The sequence below is a fragment of the Branchiostoma belcheri genome, unplaced genomic scaffold (genome assembly GCF_001625305.1).
Source record: "Branchiostoma belcheri isolate BF01 breed outbred unplaced genomic scaffold, Haploidv18h27 scaffold2, whole genome shotgun sequence".
Lineage (NCBI taxonomy): Eukaryota > Metazoa > Chordata > Leptocardii > Amphioxiformes > Branchiostomatidae > Branchiostoma > Branchiostoma belcheri.
The window spans coordinates 6,887,290-6,912,822 of record NW_017803490.1 but is presented as its reverse complement, the minus strand read 5'-3'; the positions used below and the strand labels follow the sequence as shown (position 1 = coordinate 6,912,822).

At 39.6% G+C, this 25,533-nt stretch overlaps 2 protein-coding genes and 1 pseudogene across 2 annotated transcripts; 2 read left to right on the top strand and 1 right to left on the bottom strand.

Moving 5' to 3' along the window:
• The first annotated feature begins 2,606 nt into the window (after window positions 1-2,606).
• On the top strand, window positions 2,607-10,179 carry LOC109468459 (glutamate receptor ionotropic, kainate 3-like). Its single transcript, XM_019766702.1, has 8 exons — window positions 2,607-2,673; window positions 4,722-4,780; window positions 5,134-5,325; window positions 6,071-6,297; window positions 6,947-7,044; window positions 7,665-7,892; window positions 8,272-8,360; window positions 10,009-10,179. Exons 1-8 carry the CDS (start codon window positions 2,607-2,609, stop codon window positions 10,177-10,179), a joined length of 1,131 nt encoding a protein of 376 aa, XP_019622261.1.
• Window positions 10,180-14,345: 4,166 nt separating this feature from the next.
• On the top strand, window positions 14,346-20,254 carry LOC109468934 (annotated as a pseudogene).
• A 386-nt stretch (window positions 20,255-20,640) lies between these two features.
• Window positions 20,641-25,527, bottom strand: LOC109468900 (ras-related protein Rab-8-like). The gene is made up of 5 exons (XM_019767279.1): window positions 25,494-25,527; window positions 24,535-24,612; window positions 23,910-23,996; window positions 22,585-22,650; window positions 20,641-22,178 (listed from the first exon to the last, which is right to left on the bottom strand). The coding sequence occupies exons 2-5, from the start codon at window positions 24,598-24,600 to the stop codon at window positions 22,038-22,040; spliced, it is 360 nt and encodes a 119-aa protein (XP_019622838.1). The 5' UTR covers window positions 24,601-24,612; window positions 25,494-25,527; the 3' UTR covers window positions 20,641-22,037.
• Between the last annotated feature and the right edge of the window lie 6 nt (window positions 25,528-25,533).

Below are 25,533 nucleotides of genomic sequence, written 5' to 3'. Positions count from 1 at the left end.
TGTCAATGTCAACGTTGGAAAACTGACTGTACAACGTTTCGTCACTCAGTCTTCAGATCATAGAGTTAAAACTGTTGGATCAGCTGGAAACATTTATTTCCCTTAAAGGGGTCCACCCAAAAAATGGCTAGGGTCGGCATATTTTCTACGGTCGGTCGGGAAACTGGAAACACATTTTTTTCTTAGGCCTGCAACTGGCCATAATCTGTTGAATAATCCCTTCATACTAACGCCTGTCATAATATATCGACACACAACATATTTTCCAGAAACTTGACCCAAAGAACAATCCAACAGGGAAATTATAAAATCTCATTCTTCCGGTTACGATCAAGTTCAAGTTATAATTTGAACACTCAGGGGAAGAATTTGCCACACTTGCAGATCTGGTCACGTCCCCAGCGAAGTGCTTACCGATAAGAATCCATTGTAATGATATTATGGGCACAGAATATCGTATCAAGGCTACTTACTGACGTGCACGGCTGTCCTCAAATGACATGAATGGGAACAAATTGTCTTATCTTACTAAGTTAAAATGTCTTCTTCGTCTAAACTCATACTGACAACCTTGGTCTTGGAGTTGAACTAAAAACTTTCGTGCAGGCAAACATTAAAGCGTACAAAGGAATTCTGCAATACCAGCGACCATGTGTTGTGGAATCATCTCACCAAAGAGCAATAAAAGCTTACAACTTCAACGGCCTTCAAAACCTCATTGCACTCGTTATACAGTATTGTTGTTATTGTGCATTACTTCTCGTATTGATGGTATATTTATGTTTTCCAAGACTTACCTGAAAAACAGTTCAAATACCTGAGTGTAGCCTTCTGGTAAAATGAATAAACTAAAACTTAGTTGAATTGTACAACAGATAGATTTTCTTATGTAAGTATTGCCGTGTGCAATAATTCCTATATATGACAAAGGGCAATACATTTGGTAAAGTCATAATCTTTTACAATTACCGGTTGAATTCAATTGAAAAAATCTAGGCTATAAAATGCTGTCCTGTCAATTCCATGTAGAGTATCATCTAAATCGTGGTCTTGACAAAGACAAAGCATTTATGTCAACAGGGCATACCCTTTTATATATCATGATCCAATATTTCAGTGGTGCAAAGTATTCTAGACTATCTGTCTCATCAATATGAAAATGTATACATTATCTTGGAAAGTGAGATATAACACAATTATTTTTGCATGAGATGGTTAACATAATCAACTTTTCTTCGAATAATCAACTTCTTTGGCAAAACTGACAATGACACCAGATGGTCCAAGATCCATAAGATATAAGATTAGGTAATTATCGACCCCACATCTAATCTAATATTATTCCTTGAGAGTCAGATGAAAGACTGCTACTTTCATGATTTGTCAGATGTGTAGCTTTGTGGATCTATAAAGTTCTGAGATATTCACCAATAGGCAGTAAGCAGCTCTTTGGCATGCAAAGTGAATCAAATGTTTAGCGGCTCGTCCGAGGAGTTGAAAGCTTTATTGCATTAAAGTACACGCAAGTTTCTTGGCCTTGGCACCCACATTGCAGATTACCGAAGCAAGATGAGCGGTGAAGAGAGAAGATTACAATCGTAAAAGGCTCAAGGTATGGGAATTTTATTCCGTGTATTTTGCTCTTCTCTGTTTATTTGTTTGTTTGTTCGTAAAAGCATGTATGGTAAAGATTATTGTTAGATTATTGTTATTGTTAAAATGCTGCATGCGAAATGAATATGATAAATGTAAAATGCTGAGCTCATATGAAGTCGTAGTATTCAAAGAAGGGCAATTTTGTGAAGGCCACATTACTCCAATCATACTGCGGGGCATTGTTGTTCCTGACACCTGACAACTTTGGTGATTATGGTAACCTTGTACACAACCATTAACAACCTGATGTCGTTTCGTTAGTCATTCTGCTACGCTTACTAGCTGTGCAAAAAAATCATTGATACATGCAATTACCAACCTGATCGAACTATTCATGGTAGTAGTATACCCTATGTTAACGCCACAATGGCACAGGAGAGACAACGCTGAACTCAAACTTTATCGAAGGGTCGGACACAAAACATTAATACAAAACTCGCTGTTACCCCCTTCTTTGATTTAGGTATTTTCTTTAGGCAGAATGGTTGTCTTTGAAGAACATTAGCACTAATTTAATATTTAAGTAGCACTTAAGGTATTTTGGTGATGTCACATTCCTATTCTCCAAGGAACCGTAGCGTGACAGAATTGAACTCCCGCATGAATATTAACGTACTAATACCGCCTTAGCCCTAATCCATTTTCTTTACATTTGTAGCACACGAAGCTTAGATGTACTTTGAGAAGTGCTTTCATAGACTTCGGAACACATTGTTTAAATGTGACAAGGAATACCTTCTCCGTGTCATCCTCCCTATGACATCCGCCTATGTATATCTGACTAGGTGTTGATGTTCAAAGTTTTCAATACATGATCTGCAGCTAGGTAAGTATGGAGTCTAATCATCAAGGGGTTTCTATAAAGAACATTGTATGTCATTGTATTTTTGGTATTATTGAGGAAATTGTACTAATGTATGATTGTTTTTTCTTCTTCTTAAGTTTTCACAATGACTCCAGTTATCCTCGTGTGCATCACCCTTGTTCTTATTGCAGGACAAGCATCATCATTGCCAAGTGAGTGGTCTTGAATATCATTCTTGATTTTTTTAACACTCTTTTAGCGGTTCCTTTGCTGCAGAGAAATCATGTTTGTCATCTGGGTAATTCCTGTATGAACACTCTCCTCTTGTCTGTTAAAGTTTGTGATGGCATACCAGTATATTGCTAGGCGATAGAAATGACAGTTGTAATAACAATTTATGTGTCAATCAAGAGTAAAATTTGAATTTAAGAATGCATATTACATTTATATACAAGTATAACGCAACAGATGTATTGACAAAATATTTACTGAATATATAAGTTTACGTTTGACCACGGAAAACAATCTGAAAGACTGGAAATGTCCTTACAGCATCAACGAGGTTGCCGATACGGATTAGCAGGTCAAGTGAGTTAGGAGGTGAGCGTTTTTGTATTTTCTGTAACAAAACATAATTTGTACTTATATTAAATAACGAGAGTGGCGTTTGTTTTCTGGCGCACTCACGCGCGTCTTTCTGTCTGTCTGTGTGGCGTGTGTGTGATTCTGAATATCCTAACACACACTACGCATGGTTACCTTACCACCTCTATCGACCAAAAAATAGAGGCCCTTTATAATGATATTTCAGTTACACATTCAGAACGTTCCAGCGACCACCAGGCAACCAATGTTGGGACACCGGTTGGGAGCAGTCTAATCAAATCTGAACGCGCCCGAACACTGCTGGCCTACTACCGAACACCAACCGACCATGTCCGAACCTCCTGTCCACACCTGAAGGTTAAAGACATTTGAAACATTCTGTGGGGCCGTGTGGCGTCGCGGCAGAGTGCTCGACCCGGAACCAAGATTCTGGGTTCGAGTCCTGATGACATGACATGCCACCAATCTTGTGCCCTTGGGAAAGGCACTTTACACGACTTTCCTCACTTAACTCAAGTGGAAATGAGTATTGTCTTTCCTGTATTCCTCTGCGTTGGTGGCGGCATTAAATAAGTTGACATGTGTGCCGTCACCATTTCTAGTCATAAAATGTTTGAAAGATTCTGTGGACAAAGCCGACTTTGCCGAACGCCAGCCAACCACAGCAGACCTTTCTCGCGTCCTACATGTATTCCTAACCATGGTAGAGTTTGGGAGGCCATATCCGGACAGGGACTGTACATAAAGACCTGCCAACTCTCCCCTGGGGACCCTGTAATAACTATTATTAACATTTGGCTACCATAAGCCATGATACACGTGAATAATTAATATTTCTTTTGTTGAAGGTCACTCTGTCACATCAATCGACACAGACGGCGATGCGACCATCGATTACGGTGAGCTCTGATATCAATAAGTAACAGGGCGAGAATTTTACAGTGTCCCAATGACCACTGACGACTAAAATTTAGGCCAGGACAACTAAAAAGACACTTTGGGACATTTTTGGACAATAGAAAAAATAATCAGCATCAAAATGTCAGCCCTTCTTTTGTTTAACAGGCACACGTCTCAGCTTTTGGCTTCCGTGTACTCTGCAATTATAGTACGCCTGCAGTTGGGAGTAAGAAAGTAAGCAAAATAAAGTCGACTTCAAGTTGAAGTCATACAATATAGAAGATATACAATACTTCTCTGAAAACAGGTTGGGACCATTCAGCCTCACTTTGGGACAATTGAAATTTATTTTTTGGACAGTGCTGGGATAATAGAAACAAAATTTAATTTCGAGGCCTGAAGTAACTGTTCAAGCACGTCAAAAGCACATACAGCATTGTTTGGGGCTCAAAGCATCCATCTATGAGAATTATAAGCAAAATCATTGTAGCCAATCCTTCCACCTTTTGAATTAGCTATATTTATATGTGGTCTGAAATTCCCAAGGGATAGTGTTTGGTTAAGCAAGTCACTAAGCAGTGGCATAAAAAGTATCAACCACAAGAAATGACTTGTTCAATTTGGTTGAACCTAGTAAAAATAGTGATTCGTCTTGATCTAAGTTCTCCTTTAAATTTCAAGTACTAAAATTCTACATATTTTTAATATATTTTCATTCTAGATATTGAATATATAGTATTATCTTTCTACACAGAGGACGACAACATCAAGTTCGTCCAAGGACAGGTTTTGCGAGCTGTTACAAAGACACCGGTACGTGGTGAACAAATCATAGGGGAAGAATATATGTCGAAAAAATATGGTAGTACAAATGTACAACTTGTGGTAAAGCATTTGGACGTTACAACAAATACTCTTTAAAGAAAGGTACATTATCACTTCCTTATGATCAGCGCTAGTATTGCAAGATCATTCTGTTCTATCTCATTGTACAATATTTGTAGGGCCTACTGCACTTATCAGAGGAAGACCAGAGTGACTGGTCGAAAGCTCTAGTTAAGAGAACTTCTTTGCGTTGGATCAAAGGTTTTAACTTTTTCCTAAACATGTAACAACCAACACAGATAAACTTTCATGCTAATCTTAAAATCGATTTGTGACTCCAGGCCCATCCATTTCTAGTACGGACGAACAAAACCAGCGGGCTGGTGTACGAAGGTTATCTGAAAGACGTGTTGAGCAGCCTGGCCAGGATCCTCAAGTTCGAGTATGAGATCTACGAATCTCCTGACGGCAAATATGGAGCTCCTGACCACAGGGGCGTGTGGAATGGGATGGTGGGGGAAGTGGCGTATGGGGTGAGTTTGTTTGTTTGCTTGTTTGTTTGTTTTATTGGGGTCTCCAATAGTGTCCATTGGTGTTTTTTGAATTCTCTATACTCTCCAAGCAGAGGTTGTGGGGAAATGATCGTTACCTTTTTATATAAGGCCGTTTTTTGTCGCTAATCCCACCCGTCGGTGGCTGGTGACCTTCTCTGGCTAATGGATACTGCCTGGCCAATTTGATACTGTCTTTTTGCCACTGAAAGGGATCTGCTTGGAGAATATTCACACTATTCCTCTCGGAGTCCATATAACATGACATAATCAAATAAGATATGAATAACAAAACTTATACATTTGGTACATGGAGAATTGACAAAATTATAAGGTAAATTCAAACTCAGCTGGCGAGTTCAGAAGTAAATAGTGATGATATGTGATAGTATGATAATATATAGTTTTTTTGATAACGAAATCTCTAAGAAATTTACCTGTCAAAAATTTAGTAACTCCTCAACTGCCTTCCTTGGTGCTTGGATGGTCTCATATTGCTGCAAGCTTCATTAAGAAGATGTGGTAATTCTTTAATGTACGTACCTTGCACATAACAATGTCAACATGAAAATAAACTTAAACAGACCAGCAAATACTCGATCCCAATTATATTAAATAAAGATTTATACACCAGATGTGTAGACAAAATCAAGACGCCAAGAAAGACGAATTAACAATAATCATAACTGGTGACTCATTATTCAAACTGTTGTTTTTTATACTACAGCGAGCTAACCTGACGCTCGCACCGTTGACCATCAGTTCGCTGAGAGAGAAGATAGTGGACTTCACCAAGCCTTACCTGCACGTGGGGACAGACATGATGATGAAAACACCGAGTGAAGATGTGGACATTTTCTCGTTCCTCATGCCGTTTGAGCCGTTCCTGTGGCTCACCATCCTGGGCGCCGTGCTCGGGATCGCGCTGTTGCTGTTCCTCACCGCAAAAGCCAGGTTGGTGTGGGGTAGCGTGGCGTAACGGTAGAGTGTTTGCCTCGGAACCAAGAGGTCCCGGGTTCGAACCCTGCCATGCCACCGATCTTGTATCCTTGGGAAAGGCAATTTACACGACTTTTCCCAGTATGTCTGTTGGCCGTGCGTCTGTTGGTTGCGGCATAAACTAAGTGTTCCGTCGCCATGAATTGTGATAAATGTTGAAATAGAAAAAAAAATCAGGTTGGTGGAAAATTATTTTACTCATTCTGCGTTTTGGATCCCGTTGAACGCGTCGTTGAAAACAGGTTTATCATTTAGACTTAACGATTGGGGCGAAATGCCAGCAAATAAAGGCAAATAGGTATCTGCTCTGTGCTTGGTAATCTAGCTTCTGTATCTGTATCTATATCGGTATTGCTCGGAGTACTGATTAATGAATAAAATAATGAAATCATATTTTACATCACAAATATAAAAGACATGTCAAACATAGACTTAAGATGTAAGACTTAATGCACAATATCTTGGCTATAACACCATAGCAAATTATGTATAAAAACATAAAACACATGGTCACACTTTGTAGATAGAAGATGTAAGTTGTCTTTCCTAAGCTGCCCTTAATTAATCCTCGTAATTACGCAATCACTCTTCTTCATGTCGGCAGGACCATGGCGGGCGCCGTTGACAAGTCGTTCGACAATGACTCTGCCTTCACCGGATACAACAGTATATGGTTCGCGGTCTGGTCAGTGTTGAGGAAAGGTAAGCATCTGACGTAAACTAATTCCTCTTCCTAAACTTGCATCCCCACAGCTTCAATCTTCAGTTTGAGACCAGGTATTTGAGTAAGTAAAATGAATCATCATCATGTTGGCATGTTTAACATAGTATACCTTCACTGTAATCCAACATGGTGGATGTGAAAAGCCTCAGAGTCTATGTTTTTACTTAGTCTTTCATTATTCTGCAACCTAGCGCAAGAAAAAGATACAGATCGGGACAACTTCTATTTTAAAAGCAAGTCTTACATGGTGCTTCAAGGAAGAGCTCAGAAAAGTCTGAATGGACGAGTGTATGGATAATGGAGTTATCAGAGTGGTGAAGTCGGCAACAAATGAATGGGACAGTAACCGTACAGCATAGATAAATCAACAAGTCATATCACTTACAGTACATCACACACAGTATGATTTCAATCAACAATTTATATCACTTACAGTACATTATATACAGTATGATATAAATCAACAATTCATATCACTCACAGTATTTCACAAACGGTACAATTTAAATCAACAATTCATATCACTTACAGTATATCAAAAAAGTATATAGAAATCAACAAGTCATATCACTAACCTTTCGGCATACCTTTCCCACAGGAGGAGAGCCTGCTCCCCGGTCTATCCCAGCCCGTATCCTGGCAGCAGGTTTGTGGCTGTTTGCCCTGATCGTGGTGTCCACCTACACCGCCAACCTGTCTGCCTTCCTCACGGTGAAGAGACTGGAGAGCCCCATCAACTCCCTGGACTCCCTGGTCCACCACACCAAGACCAGGTTCGGCGTGCCAAGAGACACGTTCCTCTACAGTTTCTTCGAGTCCTACAAAGGTACGAATTAAATCTGTCAACATATCATTACGTATGAGTTAAAAATTTTGGTCTAACACAGAAAAGTTCTCTCACCTATAGAGTTTTCGACCAGATACCTCTGTCCCAGTGTTGACAACGTGACAAGCTTCAATGGGTCAGTCTACTGAGGAAGACCAGAGTGACTGGTCGAAAGCTCTAGTTGACAGAACGTTTTTATGTTGGACCAAAAGTTTTAACTCTAAACATGTAACTACCAACACAGATGAACTTTCATGATAGTATATCATTACGTACTTTTCTACTATGGGGCGATTCGAACTCAGAGCTTCAGTAACATTTCTACCTACCATACCGCACCAGATCGTCTGTTATCTTTTGCTTCCTGTCTCTTCTTCAGACGACACTGGAAACGTCTACAAGGAAGCCTGGGACAGGATGGAGACGGACGACTCTTACTACAAGAACTTCGCAGATGGAGTCTCCAAGGTGAGACGGACCACATATATCTCGCTGTGTGCGTGTGTGTATGTGTTTGTATGTTATGTGCGTGTCTATGTGTGTGCGCGTGTGTGTGTGTGTGTTTGTGTGTGTGTGCGTGTGTGTGTGTTTGTGTGTGTGTGTTTGTGCGTGTATGTATGTCTATGTGTGTGTATGTGTGCAATTTCAAGTGGAAATGTATCAAGAAGAAACATGCGTTCTGAGGTAAAAGGGGCTGCTATTATCAACTAAAATCCATGTGTTGTCATAGAAAATGATTTGTCCCTTCGTAATAGCCTCTTTCAGGCACCGCGGAAAAATAGTAGAAATTGGCCGAAATAAAGGGATAGTATACCAGAGAAGATCCCGGGCCATAGAAGATCCACTATTCGCGACCCACGCACGGCTACCTTCGTAACAGCTGACATGGGGTGGAAAATATTTTACTGTTACTAAGAATGGCGGGAATCTATCTGTCAATCATCTAAACCAGAGATGCTGATTGGTTACAATTCACTGAGGACGCTGCTTGGTAATGGCTGGAACCTATCTGTCAATCATCTTAAATCAGGCACGCTGATTGGTTGTTGTTATTCACTAAGGACGCTGCTTGGCAATGGCGGGAATCTATCTGTCAATCATCTAAACCGGGCACGCTGATAGGTTGAATTCTTTGAGGACGCTGCTTGGCAATCGCGGAAATATGTGTAACACATGTTTCGAGCTATCTTAAACTTAGAGCTCAAGTCTGCTGTCGATTTCTCTTAGACTGAAATCATTTGCCTCATGCATAAGCTGACACTACAACGCAATGATGTCTTATTCACAGTTTCTGTGACAGGTAATTTTTTATCGTACCCTTTAAGCATTTTTATTACACAAGAACGCTTCACTCATAACCTAGATCGCCGCGCGCGGGAAAACTCGTAACCTGATATTCTCACACCTGCATATCGCCGACGGTGGGGTTGCGGCTCGTGTAGGGGTTTGTGGAATTCGTATATAAAGCAACCAGAGGCTGACAGTGGAATGACTCTAAGTCAACTGCCTGCTGAGATGGAAGATACTAATATTTGTGTGTGTGCGTGTGTGTGAGGGGTTTTGGTAGTAAAAAGGACATTGACTGACTGTGAAGTTTCTGAAATGGTACAATAGAGATACTGATTTTGATATCCTTTGGTTCTTCCGTTACAACAATTATAAGAATTTACATGTACTTACACGTCCACATAGTTTGTCCCTTACCAGTAACCAACCTAAACCTAAAAGTGTTTGTGTGTGTGTGTGTGTGTGTGTGTGTGTGTGTGTGTGTGTGTGTGTGTGTTGTGTGTGTGTGTGTGTGTGTGTGTGTGAGAGAGAGAGAGAGAGGGAGGGAGGTGTGTATGTGTATGTATGTGTTTTGATGTGTGCGTGTATGCATATGTGTGTGTGTGTTTGTTTGTTATAACATGGGGATTTCAATCATTTAAACTGACTGACTGACTGTGTTTTCCATGCCAGACGAAGAAGGGCGAATACGTGATGTTGGCGGAGACGCCGTTCCTGGAGTACGCGGTTCTGAACGATGAGAGAGGGACATGTGTATGTGTATGTGTATGTACGTGTGTTTTTCGTATGTGTGTGTGTCAGAATTGACTGACTGTGATTTCCATGCCAGACGAAGAAGGGCGAATTCGTGATGCTGGCGGAGACGCCGTTCCTGGAGTACGCGGTTCTGAACGATGAGAAGTGCGAGCTGATGCTGGTCGGGGCGCCATTCCTGTTCCAGGGGTACGGGCTGGCCACTAGACGGGGGGACCCGCTCCGCAAGGCCCTGTCCATCGGGTGAGTGATACACGAACTTATTGCACGAGAATTGTACATGGTAAACTGTATGGCAAAAACGATTGAACAGAGTACAAAAAAGACAGAATAAGACCTAATATAGAATAAAACATAATAAATTCTAATTTCTCAAACAACAAGTGCTAGCACACCAACGAGCGGGAAACCTTCTCTTCGCGGCAAAACTCCCTCGGCGGCAAAATCTTTCCTCCGCGGCATATTACTCGCGTCGCTCACAGAAAAAATGACGCCAATTGCAACGCCCAACAAGTTTGCAAAGAAGGCTAAGTACATGAATGTGTTTGAGTAAGAAGAAACAGAGCAGTACTTTGTTGAAGTAGACCATGTGAAGGTAAACATTACGCATCTACAAATGTTACCTTTTTAGTTATTTTTAATATCTTGGCTTGTGTATCCGTAGTATTCTCCGCCTTCAAGAGACAGGGGCCCTCTCGGCTATCAAGCAGCGGTGGTGGCCGGCGGACAAGTGTCCTCTGTACGGAGGAGGGTCAACTTTTAACTTTTTTAAATACGTCTTGGCATCTCTGTGTCCGTAGTATTCTCCGCCTTCAAGAGACAGGGGCCCTCTCGGCTATCAAACAGCGGTGGTGGCCGGAGGACAAGTGCCCTCTGTACGGGGGAGGGTCAGCCGTGAGGGGGAAAAGTCAAGTCACGATCCCCACTTTCTTAGGTAAAATCAACACCTTCTTAGGTATGTTACACGTCTTGCGTTTCTTAATTTTCTTATGGACATAATTGTTTTTTTTTCTTTGAATTCGTCGTTTTGAAAATTTACCCTGTAATTATTTCTCCATTTATTTCTCTCGATTTATGGATGCATTCATTTTTTTTTCACAATATTGATTTTTTTTTTGGTTGCGATCAAATGTTTTACTTTGCCAGTAGGGTGCCCATTATTTATTGGTATGGTAACTACATGTAAGTAAAGGTAAGTAAAGTGCTCCCATGGGCCACTTCAAATGACGGATAGGCCTGTCTTCTCCCTTAGGTGGTAAATAGTCCTCCTTTATTACATAGAAATGGGAGGCCAGGAGACCGTATTTTAACCCTTGTCCTGCAACCGTTGGCATTTTAGACAATATTTTTCAAAAATTTGATTTCTTAATCAGGTGACAGACCCTTGACTTCTTTTTCGCTGTTGTGGCAAAATTACTTCCATATTCAATGCGTTTCGCTGCGTTCATGTGAGAAATCACCCTGAAATTTTGTAAGTACACAAGGCCCTATATGGTTGGCACTGCCAGCGTATGGATGGCATTGCCAGCGTATGTACAACCCATATATGTATGGACGAAGCAGGACAAGGGTTAAAAAAAACAAGCATATTCTTTGGTGGTTAGAAAACAGTAGTCTCGTATAAATTGGAAAAACAGTATCATTGGCAGAACGGTATCCAATACTCAACTCGACAAATAAGACACCAGTACAAAAAGGAAGGAATGCCTAAAACACCCGAATCTCTATCTGCTTTGCTTTTAGAGTGAAATGTAATCCTTATTTGATATATTTCTTGTTCGTACAGGGGTGTTCTTCATCCTTGCCGGCGCCGCTAGCCTGGCGTTGGTCGTGACTTTGGTGCAAGTTTTATTCGCTAAAAGTCCGTGTGGCAAGAGAAGATACAAGGTACAGTCTAGTACTAGATAATTATGTTTACCGAAGAAAAAAACCTATTGTATTTGCTCTGTTTCTTCTTCTCCAAACACTGACCTGGTCAGAGACCTGAACCAGATCGTCTGTCACCATGGTAAGTAGTGTAGGTTGCATAATGTTGTAATCTTATAGCAGGAGGGATTTAGACTCCTGTCACTATATAATTATGTGAATGTGTTAGAGTAAGAAGTAACAGAGAAGACCATGTGCGAAGGTAAACACTACGCATTTGCTTTGCAAATGTTACCTTTCTAATTTACTCCTTTAATTCAACACCTATTATTCTTAAAATGTCTAGGTAGATGAAATAGCAATAAGTGTTTCTGAAGCAGATATTGTGTTGTAATTTCAGAAGAGAGAACAGTCGAAGTCGGTGCTCCAATCTACGTCCTCCCTGTCCGACAGTAAGGCGTCTCCCGCTCAGCAGTTCGACGTGGCAATAACCGATGGAGACTAAATAACGACCAAGCAATAGCGACATCAGATCCTGCGGACTGTATGTAACAGTGCGGTTTATAGGCGCTGCCAACTGACTCGGCCGAGGGGTCTAGACCTTTTAGCCGAGTGTTTTGAGCGTCGGAGTCTGAACTGGCGCTCGGGTTAGGTCGTGGGTTCGAACCCGGGCGCAGGACCAGGAGAGTTTTTATCTGTTTCTACTAGCTCCTCCTGTTTCTTACATGTACATGTATATAGATTGCATCATCATCATCATCGGTCGGCTGCGGCGCAGGCGACTGCAAGGTCCCTCCACTGCCCCTTGTCGTGAGCAAGGTTGGCGATCTGCTTCTCTGTCAGTTGACCACAGTGGTCGCCCAGCGGTTGTTGCACATACTTAAAGTAGGAGGTAGGCTGCCGGCCTCGTCTGCGTCTGCCATGAGAGCGAACAGTCTAACAGGTTCATCCTCAGGCAAGCGCAGGATGTGTCCCAGAAATTATAAGAAACAAGAAATACAATGTACTCCGCTGCCTAGCAAAAGAAGCATCCATAATACACACGTCAAGAGACCGAGTAAACACAACAAGTACTAATAGTTGATCTAATAAAAATATAAAAAGGACATTCACAGTAACTGCTCAGTATGTGACTGCAATTCAGTGATGAACCGCACGATGTCTCTGTTAGACCGTCAGGTGAAACAACTGCTTTCTCTGCTTTCGTCAACTGTACACTACATGACCTTCTATTAAAAGTGTATTATATGGCGTGAATAGGAACATTGGTATAGATGATAGAACCTGGAATGCAGTCACAAATCGCAAGATGTCGTTGCTAGACCGTCAGATGAATTGACTGCAGTTCCATTGACTGTACATTAGATATTTCATGTACATGTACCTTACTGATATACATATAATAGTTGACGGGTTTAAGATACAAACTAAAGCAAACAGTAGACATTAAAATTTGGTGCACAATAGATGTGTAAGGGTTGACAAGAAAGTCCATTATAAGGCCACACCAATTTAATTTCTTGGTTAACGGATTTTTCTAGAAAAATAATGGAGCGGGCGGGCGAAAAAAAAAATAAAAATAAAAACAGGCCTAGGCATCGTATTATGGCCCAAAATGGTACGATAGGAGCCATGAAGCCAACACACCAGGCTGGTTCAAAATTTAAACAATGAATTTTGAACTTTTAATGATACCATTGCATTGAAGGATGGAATAACTGTAACAACTACGAAGAAAAGGACTGTTTTCAACTGTTCAGGGCAAAATATGAGCATTTTGCAGTTGATTCTGGATTTTTATTTTTATTTGCAAATCAGAAAAAAATGAAGCGGCGAATCCGTTAACCAAGAAATTAAATTGGTGTGGCCTAAAGGGGGAACATTATAACGTTACCTTATACAAGCCAGTCTGAAATATGTTATCTGGCCATCTATGCAAATATGTCTAAAGATCTTTTCTATCATGCGTATAGTTGCTACAACCAAGAATATTATTGTATTAAATTAATTACCCTTTCAGAAGAAATAAAACTTATACATGAGATAACTGACTTGACATTCCGTTGCATTGCCTCTAATTTATTTTCAGACATTGCTCTGGATATGGCGGGATTTTCAAAATGAGACCATTTGATTTTAGTTTCAAATCATTAATAAAGCACTATTATTTCTCATTAAACGTTTAGCCTGTTCAGTATTCATACGGAAAACTGTTTTGGATGACATCCAACTGTTTTTAAACCGTAGGTTTTATAAAAATATTTGACTTGGCTCCATTCCACGTGTTGGTATCACGTTACATAGACTGTCGACTCGTCCATTATTTTTACAGGGAAGATAATTCTATAAACATAGAGTTTTACGTTTTATCATCATCTAACTTTACTAAAAAATTTAATCCCATACATATACAAACAATTAAAGTCTTACTAAAACAATATAAACGATTATCAATGACAGATGTTAACATTCTAGAAGCTTTTAAACTCAAATAGAAAATGTAAAACACCCCTACGAGTTTGTAAACTTCCAAAAGTTCATGTTTACGTCTGAGAGCGAGACGGGAGAAGCGCAGTTAGAATTTCGATAGTTTTGAGCTCGGAAATTCGCAGGAAAATGGCAGCAAGTTCGGCTATCAAGCTATACACCGGTGCCAGGCTGCCTATGCTGGGACTGGGGACATATCATATTGGAGGGTAAGTCTGAGGGGGGAAAAAACGTGAACACGATTTTTGTGCAGGTGTCTCGAATCTTCGATTGCGAAGGTCACTCCCCCATTTTCTGTTGTCCGCCATGCAAAAATGTAAGGCTAGAGTCATTTTAGTTGTTGTGAGGTAGTTCCTTTGGTTTATGGATATGTTTTTTAGACAGTTTTTCTTTCATATGTTGCGATATTGTGCCTTGCATGTCAATTTATGTGGTAATTTGTTTCAGTCAAAGGAATTTTGAAGTATTTAACGTCATTGTCACCTTGCGTATGTCAGCCATTTTATTTTCCACGACATGTAACGTTACATTTGTATTTACTATCAATAGGAATACATCCTTTACATTTTGCTTTTAGATCTGGTATTCAAGACAGTTTTTGCCAACGTTTTATGAAAATTGATGCGAAGGGAACACGTGGTGGTATGTCCACGAGTTAGCAGGGAAAGGCCTACTAGTAGAGAATTTTGTTTCCCGACCGACCCTAGAAAAAATTGCAAACCCTAGACTTTTTTTTGTGTGGACCCCTGCAAGAGACATGAATTTTTCGAGCTGATTGAATTTTTCTAGCTCCATAATTTGATACCTGAGTGATGAAACGTCGTACAATTGGTTTTCTAACATTGCTATAATGAAAATGTAAAGTCTAAGTGTTCTCATACATGCATTGTTTACTTTGTTAAACTGTATTATAATATTGCCAGAGATCGCCAAAGTATAATAAAACAAAGACAAATAAAACAACAACAAACAAACAGTAATTCCTACGTACCATCCCCATTTTTTCAGGACTGAAACAGGAAACACAACATTTTTTTCTATGCCAAATTTTTAAGTTGTATAATCATGATTTTGAATGTATACAACTTCCTAGTACATGTAGTAAAGAGTCGTTTCCTAACTCAAGTTAACACTTATTGTTACTTTGTAAATTTTTCCATTTTCAGGTGCCCTATGCATACACCATGGGTGGCAAACTCCTGCCACTGAAATCTGAGGAGTATAAGGTAAAAATCTTAGTTTTCTTTTTCCATAATTTATCTGTATCCTCACTTTCTTTATCCACTGTTTTCTTTCCGGTAACTTTTCCTTCTTTCTCTCTATCATTTGTTCTTTGTTTTTTATTTTCTTTCATTCTTCCTTTCTTTCTATTTTTTTCAGCTTCAAAATGCCTCAATCTCAGCCATATTTCTGTATGTATAAAGGTACACTTTGTGTCATATTTCTTTAATATGTATATCAGGTCATTATCCTCTTCATTTGAGAAATATGTTTCTAGTTATTTACTCTAACTTTTCTGGTTATATAAAAATTACACTTGAGTTGTCATATAATTCAAACTTTTCCTATGCCACAGAAAACTGCCTACGAGTGCACCAAGGCAGCCATCAGTGCGGGGTACCGCCATATTGACACTGCCTTTGCCTATGAGAATGAGGAAGAGGTGGGGAGGGCCATCAAAGACAAGATACTGGACAAGACTGTCAAACGAACAGACATGTTCGTCACTGGGAAGGTATTAGAGAACTTCTATCAACTTTTTATGTTTAGTTTTGCAGAAGGAAAACATACTGTTTTTGCTCTGTTTCTTCTTCTTCTCTCAACCCATAAGGTCACTTATCAACATTTTATGTTAAATTTTGCAGAAGGAAAACATATTGTTTTTGCTCTGTTTCTTCTTCTTCTTCCCAACACATGAGGTCAATGACCTGGACCAGACGTCTGTCACCATGGTAACTGGTGCTGAAGCAGACATCCTGTGGTGTTGGGTTACATTATGTAGCAGGACAGAGTTGGGGGCTGCTGCTCACCATATACATTATACAGTATATTATACTGTATACAATGTATACGAGTAAAAGATAAACAGAGCAGTAGTTTGTTAGGACAGATCATGTGAAGGTAAACATATGCATCTGCTTTGAAATGTAACTTTTGCTTTGAAATATAACTCTAGACTTAAATGTAAGTTTTAATTTCTTTTTCTTTTCAGCTGTGGGCGACCCACCACCACCCTGAGGATGTAAGGCCGGCAGTTCTGAACAGTCTGAAGAACCTGGGGTTGGACTATCTGGACATGTACCTGATCCACACTCCATGGGCCTTCAGGGTTTGTTTGTTTGTTTGTTTGTTTGTTTGTTTGTTTGTTTGTATCCCCTATCAATCTTATAGTGGATCGCAGTTATCAAAAAGAGTAGGGGACCTCCCGGTGTGAGTGGTTCAAACCTTACAGTCCGGTCTTATACTGCTTGTACATGTACGTACATGTACAAAACTGGTGTGTGTTATGACTAAAGGCGGTTACCGGTTATGCGAAACAAACAAACAAAACAACCATGTATTGTAAACAGATATTAGATAATTTTTCAATGTACAGTCAAACTTTCCACCAGCAAGGTTCAAAATACCACATGCAGCATATATACCGTGAGTCAGGTAAAATTGCAGTTGTGCAGGAATTTATTTTTTGGATGATTCAAAATGTGAAATGATTAAAAAATATGCTGTTGTTTATCCCAACAGAACCCCGGGGATGGAACCCTGTTCCCAAGGGACAGGGATGGAAACCTGTTCTTCGATGACATTGACTACACTGTCACCTGGAAGGTGTGTAATTTGTGTACTTGTGCTATAGTAGAGTTAAGGTACAGGTCCTGACCTGAACCTTAAGTTATATACCTGGACTCTATACCTGAACTATCTAACCTAAAGCTATACCTAACCTGCTGTACCTGTAACTATATATAATGTACCTGTACTTGTATCTTTAGCTCACAAATTTTGATAGATACACATAATTGTATAACTTTTCAATCATATATTGTAAAAACTAATGATGTTATACTTTTATGTTAACATTTTCTTGTTAACTCATAGAAAAAGAAAACTTGTTTTCTCCCAGGCTATGGAGAGTCTTGTTGATGACGGGGTTGTGAAAGGCATCGGTCTGTCTAACTTTAACATGGAGCAGACCCAGCGGGTCATCAACAAGTCTTCTGTCCAGCCAGCGGTCATGCAGGTCAGTGTCAGAATGATGTCTGTATCAGTATAGGTTTATTGAGGTTTATTGAGGTAAAACTCTCCTTTAGCTGCCCACCCGAAGGTGGCAGCTATTCTTCCAGGAGAGTATAGTCGGTATAACCGCCATTTGGCATAACACACCAGCTTCGCAGATACGCGGCGCGGCGGCAGCTAGCTAAATCACACTGAACGACTTGTTACACTTAATCTTTGTACATTTAATTGCATGCATGCAGCAGTAATGTTTAAAGCTTTTTAGTGATGATGCCCCAACTGTGCTTGGTGGCAACGAGTTCCAGTCTACGATAGTTCTACTATCTAATGTGCTAATGATGCTACATGGATCCTAACCCAGTCCTGTTACCATCTGTACCCTCCCCAGCCTTAGCGCTAAAGGCCTTCCACTACCCTGTACTATACTGTACCCTCCCCAGCCTTAGTACTAAAGAGCCTTCCCCCACCCTGTACTATACTGTAGCCTCCCTAGCCTTAGTGCTGAAAGACATTCCCCCACCCTGTACTATACTTAGTACTGAAGATCCTTCCCCCACCCTGTACTATCCTGTACCCTCCCCATCCTTAGTACTGAAGAGCCTTCACCCACCCTGTGCTACACTGTACCCTCCCCAGCCTTAGTACTGAAGAGCCTTCCCCCACCCTGTACTATAACGTACTATCCCGTGCCTTAGTACTGAAGAGCCTTCCCCCACCCTGCACTATACCGTACCCTCCCCAGCCTTGGTACTAAAAGGCCTTCCCCTGCCATATGCAATACTGTACCCTCCCTATCATAATGTACAACACATCCAAACTCAATGCAATATCTCAACTACTTGAGTTCATCACTTTAAGAAAAACATGTTCCTTCCCAGATGGAGCTTCATCCTTACCTGTCCCAGGAGGAGATGGTGAAGTTCTGTAAGGACCACAAGATTGCCATCACTGCCTTCAGCTCTTTTGGTGCACCTGACAGCCCCATGTAAGCAGCACACTCTTATTTTATCTTAGAAGAGGCATTCAAACAAATCAAAGGTTTTGGCAGTAACTCTGGGGTGTAGCCTTTTTATCATGCTGAATTGAAAACATTATAAACTTCATGTCTTCCCAGAACAATAAAGATTTTTCACATCCCTCATTTAATACTATTAGTAGCAATTCAATTTTGCAACCTACAAATTCATCAATAATTCCAAATCAAATATTTATGTTCTTGTTATGTTTGTTTGTGTTTTTGTTTTCTTTCAGCCGAAAGGATGATGACCCACGACTTTTGGATGATGGAGAGATCAAGGCTTTGGCAGAGAGTTATGAGAAAACTCCTGCTCAGGTAAGTGGTATTGTTATAGTGCATCAGGATTGTTTTGATTTGATTTGGTTTGGTTTATTGAAATTGCAACAGTGCTATACATGGATGCAGAAAACTCTGAGGCAGCTGTTCCTGGTGTTGTCTCCCGCACATAGAAACGAATAATGGACAGACATTATACTCATTTACTAAATATCTGTGGCATGACAGGACTCGAACCCGGGACCTCTTGATCCCGAGTCGCACACGCTGCCGTTGCGCCACACGTTGCGCCACACAACCCCGTTTTAAAGGATCTATAGGGACACAGGTTATTGTGTCTGTTGCAATTACTAAGTCAACTTGCTCCTGTACCTGTAATCAATTGTCATTGTCAGGACTCAAGTGTTTTCTTGTAATTCTGTCCAGATCATCCTGCGTTACCTGGTGCAGCAGAGGATCTCTGTGGTCCCCAAAAGTTCCAACCCAGACAGAATCAAGGAAAACACTGAGGTAAGAAATCTTTATAAGCATTGTACAAGAAAAAAATATTTTGATGTTCAACACACTGCACCTTAAGCCTAGGGAAAAAAAATATTGTGTTTCCTGTTTCCCAACCAACCCTAGCCTTTTTTGGACCCCTGCTAGGAACATATATATTTCAAGCAAATCGATTGCCAAAATCTAATAAACAAAAGAAAGAAAAAAAGATAATACCTACCTACTGACCCTATTCTTTTGAAGACTGAAACAGGAAACACAGCATTTTTTCCCTAGGCCTTTATGTCCTTGCTAACCTGTCTCGGGTACATATATCCGAACATTTTACATCTTCCAGATCTTTGACTTCAAGTTGAGTGATGATGACATGACCAGGTTGGATGTGCTGAACAAGAACTGGCGTGCCCTGCGCTACGAGTCGTAAGCATGATTCATTTTGTTTGTTTTACATTACCATGGAATTTCTATAGGTGTTGTAAGTGCCAGTTTTGTACTGTAAGCAAGTACAAGCTGCGTAAGACCACTGACTGTAAGATTTGATCCACTTTACACCCCTTTTAATTAAGTATGGTTCTCCTAAAACACGGGGGCTCTGGCTTTGAATCTCTTCCATAAAAATATACCTAACCAAAGCTTGGTGCCCATTTTCCTTTGAGTGAAGTAAGGAAATAGGCCTTTCCCATAAGGTAAAACTAATCATTGGGCATTAATCTAAAGTTTGATGATGTTTGAATGCCACATAGAAGCAACAATTCACAATATGCATTTTGGCAATATTTCCTATGTATGAACCAGGTACTCAAATCATATTGATTAACATTTTTGTTTACAGGGTGAAGAAGCACAAGTTCTATCCCTTCACAAAGAAGTCCAGTGCTGAGCCCATGGCTGCCAGGGCTTAGCCACTGACTGGAGTATTGGTTGAACACTCCATAATTGAAGTCAATTTTCCAGTAACATGTTTTCATCCTATATTGCTAACATTGCAATTGAATTTAACATTTACACCATAAATCCTAATAATGATGGCGTACATATTCCAATATAATTACCGGTTATATAATAGAAACACCTGTAGTGTCCAGATCTTCCGTGATGTTAAGCCTTTCCTACAGTTTCAACAGTTTGCTGAGAGTAGAGAATATGAAAAGACGACATCACAGTATGATCTTCACAGTTGCAGAGCATGCCTTGCTTGTATAGCAATAAGTGAGGCCAGGGCTTCCAATAAAATGAATGCACAGCACCTGCTCATGCCATCATCATGTGCATGGATGGTCTTGTCAGGGCTTGTATCAGTTAAGCATGCTTCAACCCACAAGTTCACACTCAACCTTTATTCAAGACACACAAAAATATAATACAACAATTTCCTTAGGCATACAGCCTTTTTTCTCTCTCTAGACATATATGTTAGCCTGGATGCCATCCAGTTTGTAACGGCATCCACAATTTTTTGTAAAACCAAGTCAGAAAATGCCTTGTTTTAGCATGAGAAAGCTGTTATTCTTTGGTGGAAGGACTCTTTGGGACTTCATAATATAATAATGTAAAATAATCAGAATAATGTTAATGATACCAAATATACAATTATGGTTCACTTCCTTCATAGTATGAATGAATTCAAACATATTGCATAGATTGAAAAGTAACATAAACAAAACCAAATGAAACTTCAAAATTCATGCTCATATGATGCTACATTTGAATCAGAGGCTCACAGTTGACAAAATACTGGGAACAGTAAATGACTTATTGAAAGAACTAAACTGTTTGGTCAAGCAGACAATTCAAAAGCAAATAATTTTAAGTACAGTAAACTTCTATTCAGTCTGTTGTATGATGGTTGACTAGATTTTATGGAAAACAAAATTATTATTATATAAAACAATTCATGACAAAAATATTGTACTGGCCGACTGGAAAACCTGTCACACACTTTTACATCAAAATCTGCCACATCTAATAGCTTATATCTTATGTATATCAGATTTTTTCTGCAAACAATACAAGTCATGATCAGGTGCATAGTTTGATCCACGACAATCAGTCACAAAATTAATACTGGGTAACATTCCAACGATTTTTCACTATAAATCTTACTCTTATAAGACATATATGTGCACTGAGGAGTTGTTTGGTCATATATGGAAGAAAAAGGAAATAAAAGATACTCGATATAAATAAATAAAGTAAAACTATAACTGTCTACACAAATATCATTATGCAACAAAAACATAACTGCAGTAAAACCAGCAATGCATACAATATTAATGCTCAATCTGACATTATGATATAGATATCACTCTGCACAGCAAACTATTGCTTACTTTTCAACATCATAAATTACCAATTATGATTCATAGAGATAGATATCAAGCAGATTAAAGCCTAGAAAATTCACAATCACATCAAAACACATTCTTTGTAAAGTTACTGGCTGATTGTGCAAGTGACGACTCTCCAATCAAAGGTTTGAGTTTCGGCTTATTTTTGGCATGTTTTCAAGCTTTCTTTTTGCACAGTCTGGTATCCTTTCTTAAGTAAAAAGGAACGCAAAAAAAGAAAAAGCCTAAAAATAAGCCCAAATCTCTGCTTGGAGAGTATCAAGTGACACCACTATTGGTTACATTTTACAGTACATTGAATAAGAGAAGATCATGCCAGAAGGGTTTTAGGTGAAAATGTAGGAAACTTTATAAATTATGTGCAATTAAGGTGTTAAGTCAGCAACTACAATTACTCTTCTTCAAGTCTTCGTCTGATTGGTCGAGCTTGTCCCATTTGATGACATCACGAGCGCTGACTTTCCGTGACAGTTTCCTGGATCTGCAGTCGTTCATTTTCTTTGCCAGCGCCAGAAAAGCCTGGAACAAAATACAACTCCAACACTTAAAATTCTGGAATACCAAGTTTCTAAAAACAGTATTAGCAATTTACCAGATACCTTTGACCCAGTGTTGATGTCACACTTCAAAGAAGCCACGTGACAAGCCTCACTGGGTCAATCTACTGAAGAAGACCAGAGTAACTGGTCTAAAGCTCTAGTTGAAAGAACTTAATTGTGTTGGATCTAAAATTTAACTTGAAACAATTTAAATCTATAATTGTTTAGCTGTAAGTTCAACTGAATTGATTCAAATAAACCTAATCTCATTAACATTTTTGAAGATGTGTAATGCACATACAGGGGGATAAAACCTGGTTCACAGAATGCCATCCTATTTCTTACTGTATTGCTGTTATTATACAGTAAAACTTTTCATATTTTACCTCCTCCACATTGATGTTTTCCTTGGCACTGGCTTCTATCAGCTCCAAGTCAAAGCTATCTGCAAGCTGGTCAAAACAAAAAGGATATAAACAAAAAATTATAAGATAATAAAATGAACAATAAACTAGAAAGGCCGACATTTGCTTTGGAGCAAATACAGCAATGGCTTCACCACATTTTACGACATGGCAGGGAAAGAATGAGAAACACAAGGGAAAACAATGCTTTACATTGATATAACTATAGTATGAAGTAACATACAACTAAGACTACAACAGTTGGAGAGCTATTCCCTACATTATTGGTTAGGATTTTTAATTGCATAATGCAAACTGTTGATTTTCAAGAAAAAAAGAAGCGTTCATGCCCCGCATTCCAATGCTGGAGCAGGAAAGCTTGAAATACCTACCAAAACACTTGAATACAGACATACTGTCAGTATGGAATGGCTCTGTGCAGGTATTAATTAAGTTAAGCCTGTTAAATTCCAACAGCCAATCAGCAAGGAGAATAGAGGAAAGCTGCATGCCTATTGGTTGATGCCCTGCATTCCATTGTGATGACTCATGCCCAAATCTGGTAACACTGCACACTAACTCAGTAATACATTTGCTATAACACAGCCAAAAAACTCAAATAAAACCATTCTAAAAGCCTGTATCACAAAAATTAAAAAAACGCCTGGGGGTATTTGCCTACTGTACCTCCATACCAAATTTCAGGTCCTTAGGCCCCCAAATGAAGAAGCTGAATCCATTTAAAGAAATGGCAGGAGGAGAAGGAGGAGAATCATGAGAAAAAGCAATATGGTTTCACCACTTTGTGGTGAACCCATAACAACAGAGATTTCTAACAATGCAACATGTCTAACAAGCAGTTATCACATGTTGACATACACTGCATGATCAATAAAGTTCAACAATAATATTGGAAAACATAACAGCTGTGATATAGTGCTCAAATAGTCCTTTTACTATGCCTGACTTTAAAACCTGCAAAGACTTTACCTTATAACTCTGCATTTCAAGCATAAAGTGTAGTGCTAGTCAAAACTGAATTCCCTAGGGAATGGCTGCACTTTTGCATAGTGGAATCTTTAGAATATTTTCAAGCAAGCCCAGAAAGGCTACGCCCCTGAGGTGCTGCCAAAAACTAGTTTTTCCTACGTCGATGAAGGTTAGACACCCAGGTAATACAATACGCCAAAAAGCAGTTACTAATTAAAAGCAACTGGATATGATTTGGAAACGGTCAGACGTTTTAGCTTAGTACCCACTAGCTTTCGTCAGTGACTGGAAAGTTAGTTACAGTTAGTTTTTCCTACCTTCTGTGCCCTTTCCAGCTCCACAACTCTGTTCTCCATGTCACATTTGTTGCCTACAAGTAACAGCTGTACATCTGTGGACGCATTCTGGGGAAAGGAATTATAGGTAGTGTCAACCTGAATTTAGGACTATGTATCTGTATCTGTATAGCCGGTATAACTGCCTTTCGGCGTAACACACCAGCTTCGCAGGCATGCGGCGCGGTGGTAGCTGGCTACATTACACCAATCGACTTGTTACACCTAAGCCTTGAACATCTAAATCTAGGCACTGTTTAAAGCTATCTAATGACAATGCCCCTACTGTACTTGGTGACAGCGAGTTCCGACTCTGCGATTTTTAGTTCTAGGAAAGAATGAATTCTTGAATACCTCAATACTAGCATTAAAGTTCATCTGAGTTAATTTATTTTTGAGTTGGAGAACAGTTTAATTTTCTTCATGAATTTAGTACTTTTTTACAATTTCATGTCATCTTACTACTAATACACAATGTAGATTTGTACACTTCATCACCCTTCTTTTAGAAGACATCAAGGAGAATTACAATGCTAATTAACTAAGCCTAGCTCATTAGAATGACATGATTAGTCTATATGTAGTCAAACCTCCTATCAAATCTGACCTGTTCAATATTTCTCAGCCATTTCGCCAGGTTGATGAAAGAATGCTCCCCTGTTATGTCATACATCAGTAGGATACCCTGCAATGTAAAACAAGAAAAAATAAGACATGGTACATTCAAATGCCATATATGATATAAGAACAAGTGGTTATTAATAACTATTATTTGTATCTGTATAGCCGGTATAACCTTGGTTGGTAACTCTGGTACATGAAGGCATGGCTATTTCTTGTTCTCTTCTGGGGTGGTATTAGGTACTTAGTAGTTGGGACGTCCACCAGTTTATCAGTCATTTTGTACATCATGCATAGTCTGGACATTTTCTTCTGTCCATTGTCTGTGAGCTACATGTACAACAAGAATTCAGAGATTGTATACCTCCATGATAAGTCTTATTATGCACACCCTTGAATTTTAGGATTTCCTCATTGATTATACAAATTAAGTCCTCATTTGCATAATTTACATCTGACTGTGTACATTTTTTGTCTACACTACCTACCTGCCCAAAATCATAAAAATCTGTAGATTCTTTCTTGACTTATTGAAAGATTTTCTAGTCTCGAGGTCCAAATTTGAGCTTGATCTTTGTCTTCCCAAGACCTACCCACATACCAAATATCATAGCAATCCATAAAGGCCTTCTTGTATATAACTCATGCTGACCAAATATGTGGAAATGCAAAGACACACTGTGACACAGGGAGTCACAGACAGACAGACCAAAAACAATACTTCCATTATGAACTTTTAGTACTTAGACTTACGGGTACTCACCGCCACCCTGCTTTCGGTGGCGGACAGGGAGTGGCGCCCCTGCCCATTGAGGAGCTGCAGACCACAACATACACACACAAAACTTGTACGAGCGACCACCCCATCCAATACCCCCCCCCCACCGTGTTGGACCCCTCAAACAATTGAGATAACTTGCACAAACTGGGAAGAAGAAGACTTACAGTGGCCCCCCTGTAGTAGGCTGTAGTTAGTGTACGGTAT